This window comes from Aspergillus saccharolyticus (assembly GCF_003184585.1).
Source record: "Aspergillus saccharolyticus JOP 1030-1 unplaced genomic scaffold BP01scaffold_18, whole genome shotgun sequence".
Classification (NCBI taxonomy): Eukaryota; Fungi; Ascomycota; class Eurotiomycetes; order Eurotiales; family Aspergillaceae; genus Aspergillus; species Aspergillus saccharolyticus.
In genome coordinates this window covers 95,409-120,308 of record NW_020290628.1, presented here as the reverse complement: position 1 = coordinate 120,308, position 24,900 = coordinate 95,409, and the positions used below count along the sequence as shown (strand labels likewise).

The 24,900-nt window shown below is 54.1% G+C and overlaps 10 protein-coding genes across 10 annotated transcripts; 6 read left to right on the top strand and 4 right to left on the bottom strand.

Moving 5' to 3' along the window:
- Nucleotides 1-187: 187 nt before the first annotated feature.
- Nucleotides 188-1,575, bottom strand: BP01DRAFT_357389 (TauD/TfdA dioxygenase family protein). The gene is made up of 3 exons (XM_025575191.1): nt 1,321-1,575; nt 531-1,247; nt 188-474 (listed from the first exon to the last, which is right to left on the bottom strand). The coding sequence occupies exons 1-3, from the start codon at nt 1,541-1,543 to the stop codon at nt 323-325; spliced, it is 1,092 nt and encodes a 363-aa protein (XP_025430680.1). The 5' UTR covers nt 1,544-1,575; the 3' UTR covers nt 188-322.
- A 760-nt stretch (nt 1,576-2,335) lies between these two features.
- On the bottom strand, nt 2,336-3,283 carry BP01DRAFT_392352 (uncharacterized protein). Its single transcript, XM_025578146.1, has 3 exons — nt 3,194-3,283; nt 2,923-2,997; nt 2,336-2,838 (listed from the first exon to the last, which is right to left on the bottom strand). The coding sequence occupies exons 1-3, from the start codon at nt 3,200-3,202 to the stop codon at nt 2,701-2,703; spliced, it is 222 nt and encodes a 73-aa protein (XP_025430679.1). The 5' UTR covers nt 3,203-3,283; the 3' UTR covers nt 2,336-2,700.
- A 730-nt stretch (nt 3,284-4,013) lies between these two features.
- On the top strand, nt 4,014-6,952 carry BP01DRAFT_374414 (nucleotide-diphospho-sugar transferase; the record flags this gene model as incomplete). The annotated part of the gene is made up of 2 exons (XM_025576826.1): nt 4,014-4,209; nt 5,607-6,952. 2 exons carry the CDS (start codon nt 4,014-4,016, stop codon nt 6,950-6,952), a joined length of 1,542 nt encoding a protein of 513 aa, XP_025430678.1.
- Nucleotides 6,953-7,419: 467 nt separating this feature from the next.
- On the top strand, nt 7,420-9,144 carry BP01DRAFT_383262 (uncharacterized protein; the record flags this gene model as incomplete). The annotated part of the gene is made up of 4 exons (XM_025577414.1): nt 7,420-7,757; nt 7,802-8,403; nt 8,851-8,922; nt 9,047-9,144. 4 exons carry the CDS (start codon nt 7,420-7,422, stop codon nt 9,142-9,144), a joined length of 1,110 nt encoding a protein of 369 aa, XP_025430677.1.
- BP01DRAFT_392349 (uncharacterized protein) lies at nt 9,132-12,442 on the top strand. The gene is made up of 2 exons (XM_025578145.1): nt 9,132-9,422; nt 9,474-12,442. The coding sequence occupies exons 1-2, from the start codon at nt 9,221-9,223 to the stop codon at nt 12,167-12,169; spliced, it is 2,898 nt and encodes a 965-aa protein (XP_025430676.1). The 5' UTR covers nt 9,132-9,220; the 3' UTR covers nt 12,170-12,442.
- Nucleotides 12,443-12,729: 287 nt separating this feature from the next.
- Nucleotides 12,730-13,890, bottom strand: BP01DRAFT_399802 (5'-methylthioadenosine/S-adenosylhomocysteine nucleosidase family protein). Its single transcript, XM_025578562.1, has one exon. It carries the CDS (start codon nt 13,853-13,855, stop codon nt 12,749-12,751), a length of 1,107 nt encoding a protein of 368 aa, XP_025430675.1. The 5' UTR covers nt 13,856-13,890; the 3' UTR covers nt 12,730-12,748.
- Nucleotides 13,891-15,630: 1,740 nt separating this feature from the next.
- BP01DRAFT_399798 (MFS general substrate transporter) lies at nt 15,631-17,414 on the top strand (the record flags this gene model as incomplete). Its single annotated transcript, XM_025578560.1, has 5 exons — nt 15,631-15,824; nt 15,898-16,240; nt 16,287-16,358; nt 16,407-16,951; nt 17,015-17,414. The coding sequence occupies 5 exons, from the start codon at nt 15,631-15,633 to the stop codon at nt 17,412-17,414; spliced, it is 1,554 nt and encodes a 517-aa protein (XP_025430674.1).
- Nucleotides 17,415-18,054: 640 nt separating this feature from the next.
- Nucleotides 18,055-18,921, top strand: BP01DRAFT_392348 (uncharacterized protein; the record flags this gene model as incomplete). The annotated part of the gene is made up of 4 exons (XM_025578144.1): nt 18,055-18,129; nt 18,233-18,322; nt 18,407-18,431; nt 18,551-18,921. The coding sequence occupies 4 exons, from the start codon at nt 18,055-18,057 to the stop codon at nt 18,745-18,747; spliced, it is 387 nt and encodes a 128-aa protein (XP_025430673.1). The 3' UTR covers nt 18,748-18,921.
- Nucleotides 18,922-19,723: 802 nt separating this feature from the next.
- On the bottom strand, nt 19,724-21,773 carry BP01DRAFT_64406 (general substrate transporter). Its single transcript, XM_025579997.1, has 2 exons — nt 20,199-21,773; nt 19,724-20,134 (listed from the first exon to the last, which is right to left on the bottom strand). Exons 1-2 carry the CDS (start codon nt 21,437-21,439, stop codon nt 19,750-19,752), a joined length of 1,626 nt encoding a protein of 541 aa, XP_025430672.1. The 5' UTR covers nt 21,440-21,773; the 3' UTR covers nt 19,724-19,749.
- A 411-nt stretch (nt 21,774-22,184) lies between these two features.
- BP01DRAFT_374409 (beta-glucosidase H) lies at nt 22,185-24,897 on the top strand (the record flags this gene model as incomplete). The annotated part of the gene is made up of 4 exons (XM_025576825.1): nt 22,185-22,296; nt 22,368-22,974; nt 23,025-24,291; nt 24,349-24,897. 4 exons carry the CDS (start codon nt 22,185-22,187, stop codon nt 24,895-24,897), a joined length of 2,535 nt encoding a protein of 844 aa, XP_025430671.1.
- Nucleotides 24,898-24,900: the final 3 nt, after the last annotated feature.

The window sequence follows — 24,900 nt, the reverse complement described above, 5'->3', positions numbered from 1 at the left end:
GGTATTCCATACAAATTCACCAGCATCACTATCCCAACCAACTCCATCCACCGCCATCTGCGTCTTAACAACAAAACCAAGCTCTGACTTTACTTAGCAGTCTACAAGATACTCGTATAGCAAGCCTCTCACGGAGTTGTTGGAGCAAGCCATGCCATTCTTGGCATTGTGAACTAAAACATATTGGCTCTCTTGTATATCCACATTGATCATTTCTGTTAGACGTACGACTCTCCAGTGATGTATATTCATTGCGCAATGCTTGCCAACTCATGCGACAGCCTGATCCACCACCACAAACACCCTCTAACAATAGCCCCAATTACAACCCCTCCAACACCTCCGTCCTCGACCGACTCTTCGGATCCAAAAACGGCTTCTCCCCAATCCCCACCGCACGATGGCCGAACCGCTCCCCGAGTCCCTCATAATCAAACGTCGCTGTATGAAACACACTGCGATTATCCCAGATCGCTAAACCTCAGTCGTCAGCACCCATCATGGCAAACCCCCAGGGAGGCCAAACTCACCAATATCGTTCTCATTCTTCCACTTCAGCCGGGCCTGCAAATCATGACTCTCCGCCACGATCTTCTTGAACTTGGCCAACAACTCCTCCGACTCCTCCACGGTCAACTCATTAATCACCTTCGGAAACGGCCCGACTGCAAACACACTCTTCCACCCCGTCACCGGATTCGTGCGCACCACCGGATGCACCGCCGTCAACTCCCTGCCCACATTCAACGGGCTCCCGCGGGGCTCCTCATAGATCCGCACCTCTGTGGGATTCCGCGCGGCGGCTTGCAGGAACCCGTCGCCCGAGAAGGTCGCCGTCAACCCCTCCAGGAAGCGTCGGTAAGCCGGCGAAAATCGGTCGTAGAGCTCATACCCGCTCGCCCAGAGGGTATCGCCCCCCGTGCGCGGCAGCTGGGTCAGTCGCAGGGAGGTGTAATCCGCCGGGGCGGGCTCGAATTGGATGTCCGAGTGCCATTGCGCGGCGTCGTACCGGCGCTTGTTGCGTTGGTGGGAGGGTCCAAACAGCTTCTTGCGCGCCAGCGAGCTGATCGTGCTGATCTCCGCGTCGTCCACCCCAAACTCGCTCGTGTTGTTGAGGATCGGGTGGATGTGGAGGGTCGAGGTGGGGGGTTTGTTGGTTAGCTGGCCCAGGCGCTGGATGAGGTGTTTTTGCAGGGCATCGGTTAGGTTGTTTTGCGCGCGGAAAATGACCACGCCGCGTTGGGAGACTGGGGGGGTTGGTTGTTTGGTTAGAGGGTAGGGGTGGGATAGAGGGTTCGGGTGGAGAGGAGGGGAACGTACTGGTGATGGCCAGATCGCGCACCAGCTCGTCCGCGTTCGGTGCGTTCAACAAATCATCCACAATATTCACAGTCGGATACTCCCGTCCGATGACCGGAGTGGTCTCTTCGTACTCGAACTGGTCCAATGCCCCGCTGGTTTGGAGGGGTTGGGGGTATTCGGGGGCCTCGTCCCGTGGGTGGGGGTGGACGGGGAGGGCTGTCTCGTTGATTCCCGGCGCCATGGTCAGAGCAGAGCAGATGCAGTCAATGCCAGATTGAGGTTGAGTATGAGGTGTTCAAAACATCACCGACTTGTCAACCATTTATACTACTCTTGTCGGATGGGTATGTCGGACGAGACATGGTCTTCCGTCTCCCGCTACTATCACGCAATCGGCGATGCAGGTTATGCCACCCGCAACCAACAACCACCCACATTGCACCGTCTGCTGCACCCCGCATGTCGTCTTATTGCGCCATATGCCATCTTATCCAACAATCACTTCTTATCGGCCTGTTGCACGGATTGTGATTGATGGTTGGAGGGAGTGCATGACTCAGGTACTGTACTTGCGTACCGTGCCGAGGTGCTGTGGGAGGAAGGTTGATATGCATGGATGGCGCGATTCATTCCCAGTCGTCTGCGAGGCTTTGCAAAGTCTTCTGAACAGCCTCTATGATAGAAATTACTCCGTCTGAGTTGGGAAGAGCTCTACCGGTACCTTGGTAGTGTGTGGAAGAGTTTACCTCAGTGTATAGGGCACATTAAGGCTTGGAGAAGTGAGTTGAGCGAGTATCTTTCAGCAGCATGACTACAATGTTCATTTGAGGACCAGATACACAACAAACCAGCAGCATGGCTTTATCTTGATGCGATGGTCTTACCGGAGGACGCTTCTTTATCATTCACCGCTTGGTACCGCTAATGGATATAGTACACTCAACAGCGTTGATGGTAGGTCTAACTCCTGGGCCATCTTTAAGGCCTTAGGGCTACTTCACTACCCTGCTTCCAAGTAACGATGATTTACTTTGTTCAGGTATCATGTTTCCAAAGCACACGTATCGAGTCTGAATAAAGCTTGTCCAGTGTTCGATGATTGTAGGCATCCGGGACACTCGATGCTATGAGTTTACTCGAAACCTAGGCGCATTGTCCTCAATCATACACACGATGACCACCGGCCTACATCTCAAATCCTCCTACTGATATACACCACACCCTCCACAAACCGCATACAACAAAAAGCAAAAGGTATCAATTCTCCAATCACATCCCCAAGAAATATGCACAACCAAACAGTCGCTCAAGAACTCCCCAGCATGATGCATGCATACCAGTCCCCTTCATCGCAAGCCCCTCCCTACATGTCCACATACGACATCGCTCGTCTCGTGTCTAGGCAAAGGCAGGGAAGCAGTCCTGGAGGGACTTGTTGTGCTTGTTCTGGGCATGTTCGGTGAGGGCGGGGGCCTTGGCCGTCTTGAGGAAGGTGGATCTGCAGATCTGGCAGATGATGTCCTTGGCGGCTTCGTTCTAGGAGGAGTGAGTAGGTGTTCGAGAGAAAAAAAAGTCTTTTCATCCTGTTTCTTCTCGCATTCATGCCGAAGAAATACGTACAGCCTTCAACTGCGACTTGCCGCCCTTGCCAGCGTCCTTGGCGTTGCGCTCGCGCTTCATCTGGGCTTTGGCTCCCTGTAATCGATTTGAATAAGTATGTGATAGATCCCGGATCCCATGCAGCGGGTATCGAATGCAGTTCTTCTGTCTGGCTCGAGGCGAGTCCTCGTCCACGTCCCAATGCGCATGTGACGGGGGAGAGCTCGACCCAAGCCATGCATCGCATCATCGCATCTTGCAAACAAAATAAAAGTGTCAGTTAGTCGCTTACGTTTCCCATGGTGACGGTGGTGCTTTCGGCAGTCCTTGCGGAAGAATGGTCAAGGTGTGTGTGTGTGTGGTTGTGAAGGTGAGATGCGGGGGAAATTTTTGTTTAAGGAGGCGAGGAGGCGGGGAGGGGAGTTTTTTTTCGCGCGCTTATCTTTGGGCAGATGACATTTGGCTCTTGCTGGTTTGGGGTTAGAGGGGCCGGGAGACTAGGCTGAATTGGGATGATGTGGTGCCTTAGGCTACCACCTCTGGTCTAGACCACAACAATGCCCGTCACTGCTTTCCACCATAGCTCCCTCTAATGTATGGATCTGACCATAGTGATGAAGCTATGCTGTAGGTGCCAATAATGCCATAAGCAAATCCAATATAAGCGCTGTACGACAAAGCTCTCGTTGACGTCGACTATGGAATGCTCGGCTGAGACCTCATATGACCGATCAAATATTCAAATGCAATAAGTCGATCACATTGTCCCTGCATACAGGGGATGTACTGTACATCGCACGCATCTGATGTCATATCTCCCCCGACTTTTGAGTACAAGCCTTACTCCCTGTGTCATATAACAAAATGTCCCATAAAAGTCAGAACATGTACTGCACTGGACATATCTAAATGACCTAATAATCCGCAAATCATTGACCCTCCCCGTATTGACTACAACGATCACCAGGGGAGTGACTATGATACATCACCACAGCCATCAAGCAGCAACTATGAATACCCTCTAGTCCTCCCGTACCACCCAAGCCCAACGCAAATCATCAAGCAATCATCACGGATCTCTCCTGAATATTCTACATTCCACCATACACAAAATGCGCACCACAACCTTCCTCTCCGCCCTCCTTCTCTCCCTCCCCCTCACAGCTCTCGCCCAAACATGCAACAAAAACGAAAACCTGAAATGCTGCAAAGTCAGAGAGTCATTATCCGATGGAGCCGTGACCGACATGACCAATGGGGCCGGTATTGCGCTTCATGATGAGCTGCTGGGCACGGTAGGAGCGTTGTGTAAGTCGCGTGCTCAGTTTTACTAGCTGATATCCAGCTCCCTCAAATGGACAATTGAAGCTGATATATGGGCGGGCACAGGCAACGGCGTTCCGACAGCAACAAAGTGACAGGTTGCGAAAGGTTATGCCTTGGCGTGTTGTTCTGGGGACGAGGTACGTTTACTCCCTATGGCCGCGGCATGAATCTGCGAAGGGATTGGGTCTGCAGCGAGCTAGGGTCGATTGCTGGTGTTGGGGATGCGGCGGCTAACACGATCTATCGTTGAATCTAGGAAGATCAAGTGCTTGCTGTCTGTGGGAAGCCGATCCCAGGACAGGCTGGAAGTGAGACCGGCGGTGCTTCTGAGAAGGGCGCGGAGAAGGCTTAGTGTTGAGGGATCGATTGAGGATCGAGGGAGCAATGGGGAAAGCAGTGGAGTATCTTTATCAAATAGAATAAGTGGGATGCCATTCATACGGTGTCTAAATAGTATCATGTGGATCTCCTTGGTTATTACGATGCACAAAAGGCGACAATCGAGGTTATTGCTCCTGCTGGTCTACTGAAATTTCTATGTAGTACGATTTTCTCCTACTGGGGCCGGGGGCCCTTGGGGCGGGGCGAAGGAGACGTTCCTCCGCGCGGCGATGGCGTTCAATGTGGGATTTTATGCTGTGGTTGCTTGTGGGTTTGATTAAATAGAGACGATAGTTTCTTGAATAGTCAGCTTTTTTATTGCTATTATCTGAACTTATCAGCTGTAGCTGTAGCTATGAATTTACTTTAGTTATATGAAGTATACTACTATTAACATTATCAATAGTCTCAGGATATATAGTAGCTAATCCTCTATAGTACTAGGATAGACTTACTACCTAAATCAAGTAAGTCCAAAGTAGCTGTATACTCAACTTATAGCAGTTTCAATCCGACAAGATCTATAGAGGGTATCATTTTAAGAGATTATATTTAAGCATAAATCTTGATTTTACTATCTAGTGTACATCAACAAATATCCACAGGACTTAGGGGCTCCTTACTGCATTAGTTCAGCAATTAGCAGATCCTTATGTATAGAACTATTCCAAAACAAAACATCACGGTCTATAACAGCATAACGGGAATCACGAAGAGGTTATAATCAATGATTGGTGCTTGGGTTTGCTGCATCCGCCGTGACTTGACAGCGTCAGCCACGGCGCTTACAAGGCTGTCTTCCTGCGTCAGTCTGCGGTTAGAACTGTTCGTTCCAAGATCAAAATCTATAACAGCAACAAAGTTACCTCTCACCCATCCTCTGTTGCTAAACTTCACTGCAATATCAGCTCCCCGCCGGACCATCCTCGCCATTCTAGCCGTCATCCTCCTCGCAGACCTCTACTATATCCGCCATGTTCTCTCCCCCAATGGCACAGTCCTCTCCCAACAATCCCAATTCTGGCATCACTTCCACCCTCTCCTCACAATAAACGACCCCAAATGCCCTCCGACCCTCCTCCGCCGCAGTGCCGGCACCCACCGCTTCTCCCCCACCAACCCCCACCCCCGCGCAAACCACATCCTCAACGCCAACGCAATCCTCCTCCCCATGCAAATCGCCCACGACTCCATCCGCCACACAATCCACACCATCCAACACAAACCCCCATACACCCCCGGGACGACAGGCATTGTCACCGCCGCCGCCTCCTACCTCCCTACCCTCCTCGTTACCCTCCGCCTCCTCCGACGCACCGGGTCCACCCTCCCCGTCGAGGTCTTCTTGGCAAACACCACTGAATCCGACCCCGCGCGGCCGCTCTGCCAGCACGTCCTGCCGCAGCTCGGCGCTCAATGCATTACCCTTTCCACTCGTGCTCCGGGTCTCGATAAGGCACTGACGAGCGGGTTTCAGATCAAGCCCTTCGCGCAGCTGTTTTCCTCTTTCGAGTCTGTGCTCTGGCTTGACGCGGATTGCGTGCCCTTGCATGATCCAGCGGCGTTGTTCATCTCGGATCTATTTACGGAGTATGGGTTGATACTCTGGCCGGATTTCTGCGCCAATACTGGTAGTCCGGTTTACTTTAATGTCTCCAGACAGGAGGATCCCGGGTCCACGGTGCGAGCGAGTAGTGAAACAGGGATGATTCTGGTGCATAAGGGCCGGCAGTGGAGGACTTTGCTGCTGGCAGCGTACTATAACTACTACGGTCCGGAGTACTATTATCCGCTACTGGGGCAGGGCGCCCCAGGTACCGGGGATAAGGAGACATTCCTCCACGCGGCGATGGCGCTGCACGCGGTGGTTTATGCTGTGCGCTCCCCGCCGGTCGATCTGGGGAGGATGAATACCGGTGGAAAGTCGACGGTCGCAGTCAATGCGGGGTTTATCCAGGCAGATCCGGTTCAGGATTATGCGTGGAATGTGGTGAAGACAGCGAAGAGGAATGAAGGCAAGGATTTAGGGAAAGAGGGACCAGGAGAGGCCAGGGCATTTTTCATCCATGCAGGCAGCCCAGAGTTCAACCCCGGCAAGACGGGGTTGTTGGGAAGGAGATTGCGGGGGTTGGATGGTCTGCCGGCCAGGTTGTGGACTTATCCCGCTGAGGCGTTGGCGAAGGTGGGATTTGATGCTGAGAAGACGTTCTGGGAGGAGACGCTTGCGGTGGCTTGTGAGTTTGGGGGGTTGTTTGAGGACTGGGAAGGGAGGGCTGAAGTGCTTTGTGAGAGGGTGACGGAGCACTATGCGGCTGTTTTTGGGAGAGGGGGTGGTCAGGGCTAGAGGTGAGGTTTGATTTCGTAAGCTGGTGGGTTCAGTTCGCGTTGATAATAGGTTCTTTGATGAAATCGTCTTGTTTCCTGATGCGTGTCAACAAGGATAATGCGAACAGAATTGGATCGCAACTAGTGGCTTCCCAGTGAACTATTCGGGAAAAGTAGCGCGAGACCCTAACTATACCAACGCGACTTCAGTGGAGGCGCTTATCAACTCGCAGGCGCTTGCTGACAGCCCTAGCGTGTGCTCAGTCTACCTCGTGGAATTGACAGGACATGGGCCAGCCTAGCGTCAGCATGGGAGGCAATTTGAACAACAAAGAAGTAGAGGGCTGCTCATACTAATCGTTAGAGCCATAAAGTGACTTTTCGCTGCTCTCTCAACATTTGCTTCATGTATCCGTGTCTCTTCTTCTGCTTTATTTCGACAAATCTGAACAGAACATCTTTCTTGCCGATCAAAGATCATCACTTATGTCACTCACCTACCCACCCGAAACAAACAGCGGAACTGTCACATCCTATCTCCCCCTAACCACAGCGTGGCCCTCCTCGTCCGGATGCGCAAGTTACTTCCGCCTCGACCGCCCCACTCTGGTCGCCTGGGACCCAGGGTACGGGCTAGATGTGAACCACAACATTGCTTGCGAAGCTCCAGAAGTAACGACGTGGTGGGAGCAAGGCCTTTTGGGAAATGGAGGCACGCTACCCACGCGGGTCAGTCTGGGCCCCTTTACCTGTCCTGAGGGCTTTGCCACGATGAAATCATCCATCAAAGATGCCTACAGCACATTAGCCATGTGCTGTCCCTCGTAGGTCTGCTTTCGTGCCTGAAGGAATACGCTAACAGGCTTAGACAATACTACGTCGCCGACGATAACACTGCCCTAATCGACGGGAGTTGCGAGTCGGATGTCTCATCCGGTATGACCTTGACGTACGCCTCAACGCCATCAGGCGAAGCCACCAAGTGGAAGATTGTGACGACCACATTGACGGGCAGTTGGTATGTTGGCGTCATCTCTGTGATTGGCTGGAATATTCAAGATGCCGTGCCCACGGCCACTGCTACTGCGGCTGCCACGACGACTACGTCCGCGTTTTCCAGTACCAGTCCTGCGACTTTCGCAGCGAGCGATAGCCCTGCAAGTTCAAGTCCCACGCCGACCTTCCTATCGGAAACTCGCACTCTTCCTACCGGCGTCAAAGTAGGCATAGGAGTGGGAGCAAGGTTGGGTTTGATTGGTGCGATCGCGCTCTTGGCTGCGTGGTATATCCTCCGTCGCCGCAAAAAGCAGCAATCAATCTCTGCGTCGGTGTTACCTCCTGGACAGAATCAAACTTCTGGAGAGTGGCGGACTCAATGGCCAACTGAGCTTGACAGAGAAGACTTGGCTGTCAGGAAGTATAGATATCCTGCCGAGCTCGACGGAACGAGACATGTCTCTGTGAAAAGAGGTATGTCGCCGGTGGAATTAATGGGGTAGTCCTCTAGCTTGTTTATGGTATATGAAGGGCGCTGGGTCGAGTCGGCAACCCGTACATGGTGCTAAACGAGCATGAAGGACATCAGCTGATTAGGACGTCTTGCGGTTTGCTAGACTGGTTTCTTTTCTAGCACCGTGCATTGTAGTGGGCTGCTGCTCGCCTGTGGGGATGAAGCAAAATTACTGCAGGGTCAAGGGAGGAAATGAGCCAGATTACAAACACTAGAACATAAATCGATCGAAACCGAGCACCCTATTGCCGAGATCGTGTAGAGCGATCGGATTGAAATTGGGATGCTCAGGTAGAATGAACCGCGGTAATCCGTGTCGGGTGACGCGTAGAATCTGCAGCCAGTCGACGCGATAAAACCTGAGTAGAGGGAGTAAAAGCGACGAAGTATGTCACGGCCATATTCAGACTCCCGAGATGATATGGAGGATGTGGATGTGGATGTGGATGTGTATGTGGATGGGGATGGGGATGTGGTGGGTGCGTGGCTGGATCAAGGCACGCTCCACTTTAGACCCGGCCGAGGTTCCAGTGAGATCTGCCAAAGCGGTGTCATTCTGCCGGCAACAAGTGGTATCCTGCTGATACATGCTCGCGCTGCCAGGCGGTGAGCGGATAGGTGCTGCGGGGACAACAAGGAACGATTTCCTCGCGCGCGACATCTTCCCAACTCCAACATTCCTTGAGCTGCAACGTTCATGATCCTACGCTACGTCAAGTCAGCCCTGAATCAATCGTGCAGCTTCCCATGGTGGGATTGGTGCCATGTTGAGCAGTCATGAAGACCATTGCCAATTTGAAGGCGTTGCAGCATGAGCTGGGCTATCACTTTCGGGATGCCACATTCCTGCAAGATGCGCTCCGAAGGCTGGTCGCTGATCCAGCCAAACCCCAGTCTGCTCACAGCCAAGCACTCCTCAGGGTTGGAGCCTCAGTCATGACTATGATGCGTACCGCCGAAGACATTCGACAGGACATGAGTAGAGTAAAACCAGAAACCATGCTCGATTGAGTGGTACTAACGAAGACAGACTTGCTCACAATCAAACGGGACAATGGGCCTCAAGACTCAACGTTGCCCGCACCGTTCGCATCGTTGGATCACTCCACCGTAGAGCAAAAGAAGAGGATCTTCGAGGCCATGGTGACAGCTGCCAGCCGGGACGCGAACCCAGTCAAGCCTAGCCAGCTGCAGATTGAACTCACGGCGAGTGCCATCATCGGAGCAGCTTTTGTCGACAGCGAGAGGAACTACAAGGCCTTGTACCCTGTCATTCATGCGCTCGGTCCGTACCTCTCTGCCGATTCGAGCAGGCCCAGGCGTCCGCAGCGAAATCGGGGTGACGAGAGCAAAGACGCTATCTCCGGTGTCGAGGTCGCCACTCCTAGACTTACAGATAAGCCTCGTGAGCTGAAGGGTGATCACACGCCAGCACCCACCCAAAACAATGTCCCACAGCATGGGTCGGTACCCGTCGGACCTACCATCGATTCTGGTTGGGACCCGTCACTAGTCGAGAGGCCGCCTGTGCAAAGCTCAGAATTCGGAGCCGACGCCCCGTTAACCGCCTCTCAGACTACCCACCTGTCGCCAAGTCAATCGCCTCTGGAACATGCAGATCATGTCGTGACAGACAGAAGTTCGACGCTGAGCAATGGTGGCCTCGTCCCTTTCGATTTACCGTCGAACGAGGCTAGAAAGAATCATATCTCTTCCAAGGGCAAATATCCTCACGCGGCCGATAAAAGCTCGATTCCAGGAAAAGCTTCCAAACTCCGTAACAAGCTACACGATATGCCTCGTGCAGTTACATACTATGATTGGGAACAGGAATCCTTCGAACCCGAAATCGTTCGCGTTAATATTCCATTTAGGGGAAAAGATATGATATTGTGCGAGGATGACCAGAGGCGTCTGCGATGGAATCGCACATCCCGCAATTCTGACATGGTAGCCAAGTCAAATATCCCGTCCGTGATCCACGAGGTGGACTGGCAAGCGGACATGCCAAATGAGTCTGAACGCATTCCTAGCCGGGGCGATGAATTGTTGCCAGTGCTTGGTCAAGAAGACTTCCCGCTCCCCAGCTCGTACTTCACTTGGGAAACTGATTACCTAGACGCTGGCTTTACCGATCATGTAGAAAAAATAGAAAGATGGAAACTGCGCGCCAATATACTAGAAAGCATGCTTAGGAGGTTTCTCGCGGAGAAGGCCAAACCCAAGACACTGGCTCATATTGGAACTGAAACAGCGCGCGTACTTCACAAGATATCATGGTACCTGGGCCATGTGAACCCACGGCTCCATCCGCAGCTCCAGCGACTCATGAAAGAAAAGACTCTCACCTTCCCAATGTTCTTGCCTCCAACATTGAACCACCTAATGTACAACTCACGCAAACATTTCTTCTATGGAAGCCGCCTAAAGAGGGTCCCACTCCTACTCACGGACGTGGAAAGGGCTCAGCTGAAAGCACTAGCTAGGTACTTGGCACACTTTTCTCGGTCCAAGGAGCCGGCCATGCCGGCTTTTCAGGACATTCTCACGAAAGACCGGGGTAGAAAACCCAATTTGTCTGCTGAGGAACGGATCTTTACGGAGAAGCTCGCTCAGGATTTGACAGACTTGCAAAAGCCGATTGCCCCACCGATTCCCCCGCCGATTGAGAGATATATGCCACGGCCGTCGGTAAAGCCTTGGTATGTTGCCTTGGGCCTGGTAACAATGGATGGCAACCTCTCGACTGTGGAGACGTGGCCGAGGAACTTCCACGAACCGACTGATAAGGCCGTCAAGGCTGTTCTTACGGTCGCCCCGGAGGCAATTCCGGAGGTACTTCCGGAGGCGATCCTAGAAGCAAGTCCTGGCGCTGAGGCTGCGCTAGATGTCAGCGAGACGCCAGAGGGAATACTGATGGCAGGACCAGAAGGCCCGGATGCTACCCCGAGGCTTGTCTCCGAAGTAACTCTAGAGGCGGTTCCTGAGGCCGTCGTTGAGGCGGCTTCAGAGGCAACCATAGATGTCACGGAGTCTATCGCGGAGACACCGGAGCTAACCCAAAGCCTAGCGCCAACACCAGAGACTGTCATAGAGGAGACTCTCACGGCAACGCCAGAGCCAACTCCAGTACCCCCGCAGTCGACTCCCCAGCTAATTCCTAAGGCAGCCCCTGCTATCACCGAAGTGATTCCAGGACCGGCGACACAGCAGACAAAGCCCACGAAGAGGACAGCTCCAGAGCCAACTACCACGCCGCTTCCCACGCCAAATCTTGAAACACGCCCCGAGACGCAGATTGGGTCCATCATTTCAACTCTCCAGCAATCTTATCCCCTGCCACCTCGACGTCGAGCACCCGCTGCCCGTTCTTCTACGACCTTATCCTCGCCAAAACGTGACACCGACACGCGACGAGAGAACTTATTTGAAGCCGGCCAATCACCTGGGAGCACACGATCACCGCACAGATTCTTCAAGCCTGGCTGGGTTTTCAAGCTAGGATTGATCAAGGAAGCGCCGGAGATAAAGCCGGTCAAGCCGCCCATATCTCGTGGTTCGGTCTCTCGCTATCCATTCTTCAAACCGGGCGGGAACCCTCTAGCGCCGCGAGAAAAGAAGCCAGAGCCTGAGTCTGAGCCTGAATCCATGCCACCGCCCCTACGCCCTAGACACAGTCTTGGTTCTAAGAAGTCATTACACAAGGGACACGCGAAGTGGAAGTGAGAACGATGGACCGGAGGGGCATCGTTGGCTGTTCCGGGACTCTACGGACAAAGGCATCTCATGCGTAGACCACTCGTGAAGAACGAGTTGTGAACGAGTTTAGGAGCGAAGTCGCTAGCTGGATGGCCGTTTTCTGTGATGTCCCATGTATAAACGGGCTGGTACCGCGCGGCAACTCCGCAGCGAAACATTGCATGTAGTTGGGGTTCAACATCGGGCTCATATCACCCTTATACAGCATAGTCTTCAGAACTGCGGTATAGGCAATAAATTTACTCATGCTACAATATTTGGGACGTGGGTTTTGGAAGAAACGGCCTGCGATAGCTGGTAGCTGGTAGCTGGCCGATTGAGTCACCAAGCTCAGACAGCTCCTTTCGAATTCAAAATCGACGTGTGTTCTGATGCAGAATGTTCGTTTCATCTTGTGCCAGAACCCTCTCAATGCTTCTGGACCATCCGTAGAAATGAAATATGTATATCGTCTTTTCAAGTCTCCATGTATAGCAGGAATGAAGCGCGCGTCCATAAATCATACACCATATATTTTACAAATCTAGCCACAGCATTATAAACCTCCTATCGAAAGCCAGAGAAGGTGTACACGATCAAAGTTACAATCAGGCAAACCATGACCCACTGCCTCAGGCCGACAACATCACGAGCACTATCCGTTTCTCCCGCATCAGCCACCATTGCACCTCTCCCCTCAGAACTATCAACTCCCTCATTCTCAACCCAAGTATCCAACGGAATCATCGACAGCAACTCCTTCATATACCCCGCCGCCACAGCCGCCGCGTACGGCTGCCACCGCTTATTCTTATGCGAGTCCGCATAATCACAGATACCCCGGACCACCAAGCAAGGAAAGACATGCATCACCCCTGCCGCCTCCATCTCCACGCACTGAATGTCGAGCTCATCGCGCAACTGATCCCGCGTGCGACCGTCCTTAACCACCACGTTCGATGACCCGATCGTCCCATAATGCACGACGGGCGTGTCGTCTGCCCGGGGTACACGTTGAACGGCCTGGCCTGGATCGCAGTCCCTGCAGTCTGTTCTGCTGCGATGGTGAAAGTCCGCAAGGAATAGCGTGTCGTTCGCTGCGCCTTGGTGGATGTAGTTCCCTTGGTGCATTTTGGGGTATTTTCGGTGCATGGCGGTTATGTGCTGCGGGATTTCACTGCCCTCGCGCTGATGACGAGCCTCTAACTTCGCTGCAGCTGCCAGCAGAATATCTGGGGGCCTGTGCAACGTGCCAGCCCGCTCTAGTCGACCGTTGGAGAGAGCCTTGCCCCGGTCGAACTGAACCACCCCCGGACACAGTCCCGTCGGCCTGCTGACTACCACGTCGCCTAGCCGGAGGTCAATGCCACGAGCAAGATCTGGGATCCCGCCTGCTATTCCCACCACGATGATTAATCGGGTTGATGGGAAGTCGTTGAGTAGCTGGACCGCTCCGGCTGTCGCTCCTATGGTTCCGGTTGTTGATAGGATGGCGATGACGAGCTTGTGTTTGCTCATACGGCCTAAGGTGTAACTCCCCATGCCATGGCGGATGGGTAGGCTGCAGTGGGTTTCGTCGAGCATCGCTTCGACGGGGGCTTGTTCCACTCCCATCGGGCAGATGCAGGCGATGGTGTAGTCTTCGTGGCGAAGGGGGCTTTCTTGCGCGGTCATGGTTTTTGAGAGATATCACCCAGTGGAAATCGTTGAACTGGGGGACCGAGTTCTGTTCATTCTATGGGCAATGGAGGCAGTGAGCTTTTTACGCGGTTTGCCTACAGGGTGAGACATGAGAAGCCCTAACACGGCGGTTCCCGGCGCTTAGCATCTCTGTTGTGCACCTATAGTATTGACACTTTATCTTGGCGGATGGATTATTTTCCAAATTTAGAATCTTGGAACAGTGCTGACACTAAAGTAATGGTGAGTGACTGTAGCACATCTAACGATATGAACTACTTTACTATGCTTCTAGTCTAATTAGGGAATTCCGTAAGCGCCGAGCCCAGCAAGTGAAGCCCGGACTGGGTCTTGGCGTGGATACTGAGGACTGCATCGACGCGTGCCTGTTCTTGTTGGCTATAGCAGTGTCGCAGCTCCTTGCCGCACTGGAACGAGCGAGTGATGGGTTGTAAAAAGTGAGTTTTGTGGAATCGGACGATCAGATAGCGATGTCGGACATGACCGACGAATGTTCCAACACTATCAAACGGCTCACAGATACTCATATCTAAGTACATAGGCGTCCTATACCCCGTTAGTATCCATAAAGGCTCCATCTAGCCGGTTGTAAGAGTGTTGTAGTTCTTGTCCCAATCCATGCAATCAAACACATGTTCAAGCATGCTAGGAACCCCTCTGCTTCAGACAAAGACCCCGAAAAGCAGCACCACGAAGCACCCCACATCCACCTAGCCAACCCACCATTGAATGAAAAAGGGAAAAAGGGGAAAAAAAAAAACTCATGCAATCAGACCGTGTAGAGCCCCAAACCTATCGTAAGAATACAGCCTCAGCTACATCAACCCCCTTCGCCCACGTGCACCACGCATCACGGCCATGAAATCGCATAACCGACGTCCACATCCACATCAGCCAACCAGCCAAACACAAGCAGCTCCCAACCGAAACGAGGCATGCTCGGTATGCTCGGAAAAACCGAGCGAAGATGACTTGCGCATATTTCATGCAGCCTGCAGCCTGCAGCCCTGTGGACGATAATCAAGCCACTTTGCTTTGTGAAGTAACGGTGAGTAACGGTGGCGTTGGGCTCGCTGTTCGGGGTGTTGGGCTCCGAGGACATGCCAAATGGTGTTGGGTACTTATACAGTAACCGTATGCGTCAGAAGGCTGGAAAGGTTTTCTCTTTGCCGTTGAGATTTCACTGAATGTGAACCTTCTACTGGGAATGTCGCAATTGCATGCAGACAGCGTCTGTTTCGATTCTTTAGATGCAGTGGGCAATATGCATCGGTGGATCGTTAGACCGAGTCGGTAAGGCGGAGTATCACAGGGATGGACTGTGGAGAGGGCTCGGCTCGTCAGTCGTGGTGACATACTATACGAGACAACGGTTGAGTAGCCGGGATTTCCATGGAGATGAATTCTTTCACATACAGTTGAGCTTACCACGGAGTACAAGGTTTATTCATAGGCTTTTGTTCGAAGAAAGAATGATATCCTCTCTCACTTCACTATAAACCTACCCCAGGTTCCAATTGTTTCTCCATCCTGTCAACATCAGCCCCGGATTTGCCGACAATTACGTGTCTGAGGCGATCCCCACATGGCCCGGGCGTCGGCAATTCCGGTTACCCCACGGGGTATGCGTGCGAACCCTGCCTCCTCCCCTGCCCTATAATGCGAACTGTCCCCTCCCCCACATTTGGATCTCAACAACCGCCATCAACCCATACTTGCATCTTCTCGCGGGCATTTACCATTGCACAATGACAGCCGACCAGAAAACCGAAACGAACCACCTCGAGAACGTCACTTCCACCGAACCGGCCCCCCACGATGACAGTCCCCCCACCACATGGGAGGCATTACGCCAGAACCCATTGATCATTCTCTTCTGTCTCTACGCGAATGTCGGAGCGTTGATGTATGGCTTCGACAACCTGGTCCTGTCGCTGTCGCTGTCCATGCCGGCTTTCGAGTGAGTCGCCCAGTCCCTGACGGTGGATGGATGGAGCTGACCGACTATATTGCAGGCAAAAGTTCGGTTCGTTGGTCCATGGAACGTATACTATCCCGGCATACTGGCAGTCGCTGTGGAATGCTCTTTCGCAGGTGGCCACCATGATCGGGTCGACGGTCGGGGGATTCATCTCGGACCGTCTGGGGAGACGGGTTGCCTTTCTGGTGGCCGCGTGTCTGTCGTCTGCGGGATTCGCGGTCGTGTACACCGCGAACACCCCCGGTGTGTTTCTTGCGGGCAAGATAATCAATGGACTGGCACTGGGGATTGCCTTGACCACAGGACAGACCTATGTGTCGGAGATCACTCCTCTTCCGCTCCGTGGTATCGCCCTGTCGGCGTACACCTTCTGCATGGTAAGCACACCTCCCTCGGGTGTGCATATGACACTGACAGCGATAGAACCTGGGCTACATGATCGCCGCATCCGTGGCTCTGCCCCGACTGACGATGACCACCGACGCAGCATACAAGGTACGTAACCCTACCATTTCAGGCCCCGAATGTAACTAACCACCCCAGGTCCTCTTCGCCTGCGGCTGGGTCTGGCCCGGCCTCCTCTTTCTTTTCCTTCTTCTCGTCCCCGAATCCCCGTATTTCCTCGTCGCCAACGACAAACCCGCGCACGCGGCGCGCGCCCTCACGCGCCTCGGCACCAACCCCGCCCGCATCCCCGCCCTCCTCGACGAGATCATCCGCACCAACGAGGAAGAAAAGCGCCGCGCCGCGCAGTCCAAAGAAGCTTCCTTTCTGGACTGCTTCCGCGGCCCCAACTGGCGCCGCACGCGCATCATCCTGTACTGCAACGCCCTGCCGCAGGTGATCGGGTCGAGCTTCATGACCAACGGGCCGTACTTCCTGGTGCAGGCGGGCATGTCGGCGGCGAAGATCGGGATGATGACGGAGATCGGGATTGCGTTTGGCATTGCCAGCTCCTTGCTGACGGGGTATGTGATGACGGTGTATGGACGACGCACGCTGGTGTTGTTTGGGATGGGGCTGTCGACGGGGTTGTTTACGGTGATGGGGATTGCAGGGTGTTTTCCGCATTCGAGTGCTGCGTTGTGGTGAGTGAACAGTCTCTCTCTCTCTCTTGCTGCTTCATGGAATAGTGGCTAATACTGAGGCAGGGTGGTTGGAATCTTTCTGCAGTTGTCGTGGTGGGTTTACGGCCCCGCCATCGGCCCTGCCATGGCGATTGCGGGCGAGGTCTCGGCCGTGCGACTGCGCGCCAAATCCCTCGCCCTCGGCTTCACCTTCAACTATTTCTTCTCGACCGTGTGGAACGTGATCATGCCGTATCTGTACAACTCCGACGAGGCGGATCTCGGGGGCTTGATCGGGTGGATCTTCGCGGGAATGGGGGCGGTCATGTTTGTGGTGTTGTTCTTTGAGTTGCCCGAGACCCAGGGGCGGTCGTTTGAGGAGCTGGATGAGATGTTCACTGAAAAGGTGGCGACGCGGCGGTTTGCGGAGTTTCAGTGCTCGCGGGTGATGATGGAGTATGTGCCGAAGGGGGTAGATGAGTAGTGGTATAGTCAGATACATGCATAGAGTCTATCTGAGTCATCTGTTCAGCCACGGCTGGCTACATCCATGTCCCCGTTGAAGGTGGGCAGTCATTCTGCCACAGGGGATCCCCCAGGCAGCACCAATTGTACATTATTGTCGTCTCCACCGCACGTTCAGTACTACTAGGGGGCTGATGTCAGGATTCAGCACCTCTAAACAAATACTTCAACTGACCATCATCCGCTGTCACCAATTGGCTCTATGAAGAACTATAGATCATGTGACTTGCACAAAGGCATTGGACGACTCGCTAACCTTTTCCAGAATGTAGCTGTTTTCAGTTACGAGGGCAACAGTACTTGGACAAAACATGAATTGGGAGATCCGAGGCTATATACTTTTATAAACAACACCCAATTGCGTTTCTACAATAATAAGTACTGGTATGATGCGTACCTGTACCGTAGGACATCGGACCTCGGCGACGGGAACGCTGCCGCGCAAGTGACGTAATGCATCGCATCCCGCCGTTCCGCAGTCCTCCGTTGCTTATTTCACCTTAACTTCTCACTTTCCCCGGTTTCCCCTGTTTCCTCAGCTACACTGTTCAAATTACCATAAACCTCCTCACCCCTTACAAAAAGAAAAACTACTCAGAATGACCACCCCCGTACCCTCCCGCTCCCTGCAGGCCTCAGCCCTGTCTTTCATCGCCTTGTCCGTCGGACATACGGTAATCCACTCCACCCTTTACCTAACATAACGTGCCCTGCATCTACCATGGCCAAGACCAATCCCCGCATAAACACAAACTAATAGTGTGACAATTGATGTAGCTCGGAGGAGCCCAATGGACCGCCGACCCCGCCTACACCATTATCTCAAAGACTAAGCCCTGGGCGCTGGGTATTGTAGGGTGGTATCAGGTATGATCCCTTTCCTTTCTGTGGGTGTGAAGTGGAAGTGGGGACCGTCTAGGATGGAGGGATGCTAAGATGGAGGGATGACAGGGAAGCGCCTTCTTTTTGACGACTGGTACGTATTCTCCCCCGGGATGGTTCTGTGTCTGGTAGAGCGTACAAAAGCCCCACCAGAGCATACAGCATCCCAGCTAGAGCATCAAACAACTCAGCCAGACTAATACATGGTAATAGGCCTATTGCACTACCAATGGTCCCGCAACCCCCTCGCCCTGCGCGACCCCACCAACAAAGCCATCGCCCTCATCACCAACGCCATGCTGTGGGCCAGCTCGGTCTGGTACTTCCGTCATGGAATCAAGGAGAACGCCCTCGTCGTGGGGTTGGGGGCTGTTGTGCAGGGGGTGGCTGTGTGGAGGAGTTGGTTTTAGATTGGTGCTCAGCGGGGTGAACGAAGAATCGGTCTGGAGGGGAAAGAGGGGGTACTAGAGGAGTGGATTAGTGAGGAGATTGGAGTGGTTCGTTGAGTTATATGTATCTGATTATTTTGGACTAGATGTCTGAGTCAGGGTGTAGATAGTAGAGATAATATACATAAGTGAAAGTACTACTTACCTAGACTATTCATTTCCAGCCAATTAATTAGCGAAACATGGCCGAAGAGAAATACCCGTCTACACGCCTGTTAATAGTGTTTAGTACTAAGTATACCTTTCGCTTTCGAGATCCCCGTTCACATCCCACCTCCACACCCTGCATCCTTTACTGTCAACTCATACCCCAGTAGTTCTACTCGTAATGCTACTTATTTTCCCGCTGCTCACCACGGGTACTATAACATACCCAGCACTCATCCCGCAGCCGTAGTACTATAAAGTCTCCCAATCAAGACCAAGCTATAAATGGAAGGTTGATTCTGATAGTGAATAGGACAGTAAATAGGACATGCCTCCCAAAGCGACAAACAAAAACATACAACAGAAGGGATTCGCTGGTGGTCACCCACCCAACTACTAACCTCCCGGCGTGTGGCTTGAGTACGGCTGAGCGGACGGGAAGCCCTATTTTCCACACCCTGTGGTCGTATGTACCAGTTGTCTCTGCCTAAGCTCCTATGGCAGAGTGTCAATCAAGTACAGCTCTGCTGCTGCAGATGGTAACGCTCTCGTCCATTTGGTCGGGAAGAAATCTTGTTCGGCTATTCTGGCGATGGGAAGTATCAAGTAATGTGCTGTGCGTCTCCTGCAACTCCCGGATAGAATGTACTTGGGGTTTGATCTGCTTGCGTCGGTCTGTTTGTCTGTGGTCTGCACCTAGACTTCAGCCTGCCCGACCCTACTTCTATGTACAAACACCACCTGTATACAATATCCAACCATAACCATGACTCACTCAGTCTCAACACCACTCCTCCAGAGATTTGGACCTCAAAGCTACACATCCTCAGCATGCACCACCTCTTTCCCCATCCCCTTCCCTTGCCGCAACCCATCACCATCACCCTCCATCTGCATTCCCTTCCCCGAATCCAGTGCAATAGCAGCTGCACCACCACCTGCTTTATCGAAAATCCCTGCCATCTCCTCCAGACTATACCCCTTCGTCTCGGGATAGAAGAAATACACCGTCACCCCAAACACCGCCAACACCACGATAAACACAATATAGTACTTCCAGGCAATCGCATCCAGCGCAATCGGGTTGACAAACGTGTTGAAGAACATGGCCGCGATGGTCGCGCACCAGGTCACCGTCAGCCCGCGGGAGCGGAGGCGGTAGGGCCAGATTTCGCAGGGGTAGGAGGTGAGAAGGGGTGTTCTATGCGGGAATTTAGTTTGGTTAGCTTGAACAGGATGCGTGGGGAGCGAACAGAGAGACTTACAAAGCAATACAATATCCCCCGAAAAACAGAAACAGAAACGGAATCACCGCCACCCCGGTCGCGGAGTTGTCCGTGGAGGTGAAGGTGGCCGACAAGGCGGTCACCAGGACAAAACTGACCAGCATGATGCTGATCGAGGCGAGGAAGAGCGGGCGTCGACCGAACCGGTCAATCAGATACGCCCCCAGCACGCCACACGCCAGATCCCACATCTGCAGACACGCCGAGATCAACGTCTGATCGCGCACCCGCGTCACCCCGACCGACTCCAAGATCAGCGCCAGGTAGTACGAGACCACCCCGTTGCCGGCCCACTGCGCGAAGAAGCCCAGACTGAGCGAGATCATCAGCCGCCAGCGATTGCCCGCCGTCTGCACCATCTCGAGGTAGCTGCCGTTACGGTGGGCCTCCTGCTCGGCGCGGATGGTCGCGCGGATGCCCTCGAACTCCTCCTGCACGAACGAGGAGGCGGCGTCGCCGCCCCCGTGGTACTTCACCAACACCCGGCGCGCCTCCTCGTCACGCCCCACCGAGACCAGCCAGCGCGGGCTCTCCGGCGCCGCCAGAAATCCCGGCAGCGCCAGCAACGGCACCAGCGCCTGCAGCAGCGACGGCAGCCGCCACGCCCACGAGGACGGGTAGGTGCGCGAGGCGAACACCACCCAGGCCGCAACCGAGCCGCCCACGTACCAGCCCGACATGAAGAGCCCGCTCAGCAGCCCGCGGTGCGCCGGGTAGGCGATCTCGTTGATGAGCAGGGGCACCGCGTTGCCGAACAGGGCCGACGCGAACCCCAGAAACAGGCGCGCCAGCAGGAAGGCCGTCGCGTTCGGGGCCGCCGTCTGCAACCCCGTCCCCAGGGCCAGCGCCGCATACCCGAGATACACCCCGGGCTTGCGGCCGTAGCGGTTGGCGATAGCGGCGGCGGTCGCGTACCCGATGCCGCAGCCCAGCCAGTAGATGGCATTGAGCCAGCCGAGACGCGCCCCGGCGGGGTAGTTCATGAAGTCCTTCCACTGGGTCAGGGCTTCGAGGCCGTTCATCAGGGAGCCGTCGAAGCCGTTGGCCGAGGAGAAGAGGACGAGCGAGAGAATGATGAGGTTGAGACGGAGGAGGTGTGATTGGGTGTACCACGGGCTGGCAGGGTGGTTGATGTTGGTTGATCCGGGTTGGCCGATGGCTTCTGCCTTCTTGGGGATATGTGAAGCCATCCGGCCTGCTTGGTGCTCTGTAGTACCCATATTCAAATTCTCGATTGAACACAGAAGAGATGTCGGGAAAAGAAAACCAGAACCCCACAACCCAGGCCTGACTGAACCTCGCCTTATATACCTCAAGCCCAGCCGGACAGGATCAGATGATCGATCAATTTTTCCTCATCGGCCAAGGCGCAGTCGACTAGTCTTTCGGTCTGACGACGAGAATCTAACGGAAGAGGATTCTCCCATCGGAGAACAGGAGTGGGATGAACTATGATCTCACTTGACTGGGAAGGTAGAGATTTCATTGAACGAATGTCACCAATCATGCATATACCCTGGTAAAGCCGGGGGAACGAGGGATGCATGATGTGGAGCAAGGGTTAAGGTTGGGGTTTGTGTCCTCGTGTTTTCCGGGGATGGCGTGGAGATTCTCCGTAAATACGTTTCGTGTCTTGTATTAACACCGCCGCATGGCTTGATTGATTACCATTCATTTGGCGAGGCATACAACCAACCAGGAGAGACCGATTCAGGTCCACTCGGTTAGGTTTCCAGCATCATCCAGTCTCTGTGACGACCCCGAAACATGGAGATACGGAGAAACGGAGAAACGGGAAGCGGAGAAACGGTGAAATCCACTTTTCGATGACAACAATCACGGACGAGCTTCCATTCTGGTCCTCAGTAGCAACTTGTACCTGTACATAATGCCTTGCGTCTCTCCGTCCCTCCCTCAACCCCTCTTCCTGTCCTTCACATCGTCCTCGGTGTCTTCATCATCATCATGTCGGTCGAGGAATCCCCCCCAGCAGACCGCTTTGCCTATATGGCAACAGCCGATCTCGAAGACCTCCTCAAACAACTCACGCTCGATGAGAAAGTCTCGCTGTTGGCGGGTAGGTCGCCCCAGAATCCACCGCATACTTCTGCATTCCTGCTCGCATTCTGACTCATCGATGGCATGCAGGCGCCGATTTCTGGCACACCGTCCCCATCCCCCGCCTCAACATTCCCTCCATCCGCCTGTCCGACGGCCCCAACGGCGTCCGCGGCACGCGCTTCTTCGGTAGCGTCCCCGCCGCCTGTCTGCCCTGCGGCACCGCGCTAGGCGCGACTTTCGACCGCGACCTCGCCGTGCAAGTCGGCGGGCTGCTGGCGGACGAGGCCAAGGCCAAGGGCGCACACGTCATCCTCGGCCCGACGATCAATATCCAACGGGGACCCTTGGGCGGCCGCGGGTTTGAATCGTATTCCGAAGATCCGCTGCTCTCGGGAATCATGGCCGGCCATTATTGCAAGGGACTGCAGCAGAACAACATCAGCGCCACTCTCAAACACTTTGTGTGCAACGACATGGAACACGAGCGGATGGCTGTCGATATACGCGTCACGGATCGCGCCTTGCGCGAGATCTATTTGCTTCCCTTTATGCTGGCCATGCAGATCGAAAAGCCCCATGCTATCATGACAGCGTACAACAAGGTCAATGGCATCCACGCCGCTGAAAACTCCCATCTCCTCCAAGACATCTTGCGGAGTGAGTGGGGCTGGGACGGGCTGCTGATGAGCGACTGGTAAGTTTGAGCCCCAGACTGTCTACGTCGAGCCAGTCTGACACCGCCAGGTTCGGCACCTACAGCACGTCCGAGGCCGTCCAGGCGGGCCTGGACTTGGAGATGCCGGGCCCGTCCAGATGGCGCGGCAGCGCCCTTGTCCACGCGATCACGGCCAACAAACTCTCCACGGCCACACTTGATGCTCGCGTGCGTGCGGTCCTAAAGCTGATTCAGAAGGCGAGCACCGCCCAAATCCCGGAACATGCCCCAGAACAGCAGCTCAACCGCGCTGAAGATCGACAGCTCCTCCGGAAGGTCGCCGCCGAAGCGGTTGTTTTGCTCAAGAACGACAACCACATTCTCCCACTAAACAAAAACAAGAAGATCGCTGTGATCGGTCCAAACTCAAAGATTGCCACATACTGCGGCGGTGGCAGTGCGGCCCTGAACCCGTACGAGGCCGTCTCACCCTTCGAAGGCATCTCACGGTCCGCCCGGGACGAGGTCCAATTCGCACAAGGCGTATACGGCCATCAGATGCTCCCCCTCCTAGGGAAACGTCTGCAAACCGACGATGGCCAGACAGGATTCACCCTCAAAATTTTCAATGATCCCCCCACAGTCCCCGACAGACAGCCACTAGAAACAAGACATGAGACAGACGCTCAGGTCTTCTTCCTCGACTACAACCACCCCGACCTACAACCAGTCTGGTATGCTGAAGCTGAGGGCATCTTCATCCCCGAGGAATCGGGACAGTATGACTTTGGTCTCTGCGTTCGTGGCACCGGAAAGCTGTACGTGGACGGAACGCTGCTGGTGAACAACGCCGATGTCCAGATACCAGGCCCGAGCTTCCTCGGTGGCGGCACCAGGGAGGAGACCGGAACGCTAGATCTTGTTGCAGGCAGATCCTACCGAGTCCAGGTGCAATGGGCGTGCGCCAAGACGGCCAAGTTCAAGATCCCGGGTGTGGTAGATTTCGGGCACGGCGGCTTCCGATTCGGTGCGTGTAAGCGCCTGTTGCCTCAGGACGGGATTGAGCAAGCCGTCAGACTGGCTGCTAGTGTCGACCAGGTGGTCCTCGTTGCCGGCTTGAGCGCCGAGTGGGAATCAGAAGGCGAGGACCGAACCAGCATGGCTCTGCCCTCTTACACCGACGAACTGATCACGCGAGTACTCGGGTCAAATCCAGACACGGTGGTTGTAATACAAAGCGGCACGCCAGTCGACATGCCATGGATAGACAAAGCTAATGCGGTGCTGCATGCGTGGTACGGCGGAAACGAGACGGGCAACGGTCTGGCCGATGTCATTTTCGGCGACGTGAACCCGGTAAGATGCTTGTACCTTTGATTACGTTGATTACGGGACCCAACTGACGATTTGCAGTCCGGTAAACTCCCTCTGACCTTCCCCCGTCGTTTGAAGGACAATCCCACATATTTCAACTTCCGCTCCGAGGGCGGTCGCGTCCTGTACGGAGAGGACGTATACGTAGGGTACAGGTACTTTGACGAAGCAGAGATTGAGCCCTTGTTTCCGTTCGGACATGGCCTGTCGTACACCACCTTTGTCTTGTCAGACCTTGCCCTGGAACGGAGCGCAGAAACCCTTGACGTACGCTGCAAGATCCGCAACACGGGTATAACGGCTGGCGCAGAGGTGATTCAGGTGTACGTGGCGCCCTTGGGAGCTCCCATCAAGCGACCGCAGAAGGAGCTGAAGGAGTTCCGGAAAATCCGACTGGACCCGGCAGCAGAGGAGATGGTCAGCATCCGGCTGGATGTGACCCGCGCAACCAGCTTCTGGGACGAAAAGAGCAGCACGTGGTGCAGTCACAGCGGCGAATATCGTATTCTGGTCGGCACCAGTAGCCGGGGGGAATTCTTGACTGGCTCATTCAGGATGGAGGAAACGACTTTCTGGTCTGGAATCTGATTA

Coding starts and splice junctions, on each gene's coding strand:
- BP01DRAFT_64406 (XM_025579997.1), bottom strand. CDS start 21,439: ATGGGTACTACAGAGCACCAAGCAGGCCGGATGGCTTCACATATCCCC. Junction 20,135..20,198: donor GGGGGATATTGTATTGCTTT/GTAAGTCTCTCT, acceptor ATTCCCGCATAG/AACACCCCTTCTCACCTCCT.
- BP01DRAFT_399802 (XM_025578562.1), bottom strand. CDS start 13,855: ATGACCGCGCAAGAAAGCCCCCTTCGCCACGAAGACTACACCATCGCC.
- BP01DRAFT_392349 (XM_025578145.1), top strand. CDS start 9,221: ATGAAGACCATTGCCAATTTGAAGGCGTTGCAGCATGAGCTGGGCTAT. Junction 9,423..9,473: donor AGACATTCGACAGGACATGA/GTAGAGTAAAAC, acceptor TAACGAAGACAG/ACTTGCTCACAATCAAACGG.
- BP01DRAFT_392352 (XM_025578146.1), bottom strand. Junction 2,839..2,922: donor GCAAGTCGCAGTTGAAGGCT/GTACGTATTTCT, acceptor CACTCCTCCTAG/AACGAAGCCGCCAAGGACAT.
- BP01DRAFT_357389 (XM_025575191.1), bottom strand. CDS start 1,543: ATGGCGCCGGGAATCAACGAGACAGCCCTCCCCGTCCACCCCCACCCA. Junction 1,248..1,320: donor GCGCGATCTGGCCATCACCA/GTACGTTCCCCT, acceptor CAACCCCCCCAG/TCTCCCAACGCGGCGTGGTC. Junction 475..530: donor GAAGAATGAGAACGATATTG/GTGAGTTTGGCC, acceptor ACTGAGGTTTAG/CGATCTGGGATAATCGCAGT.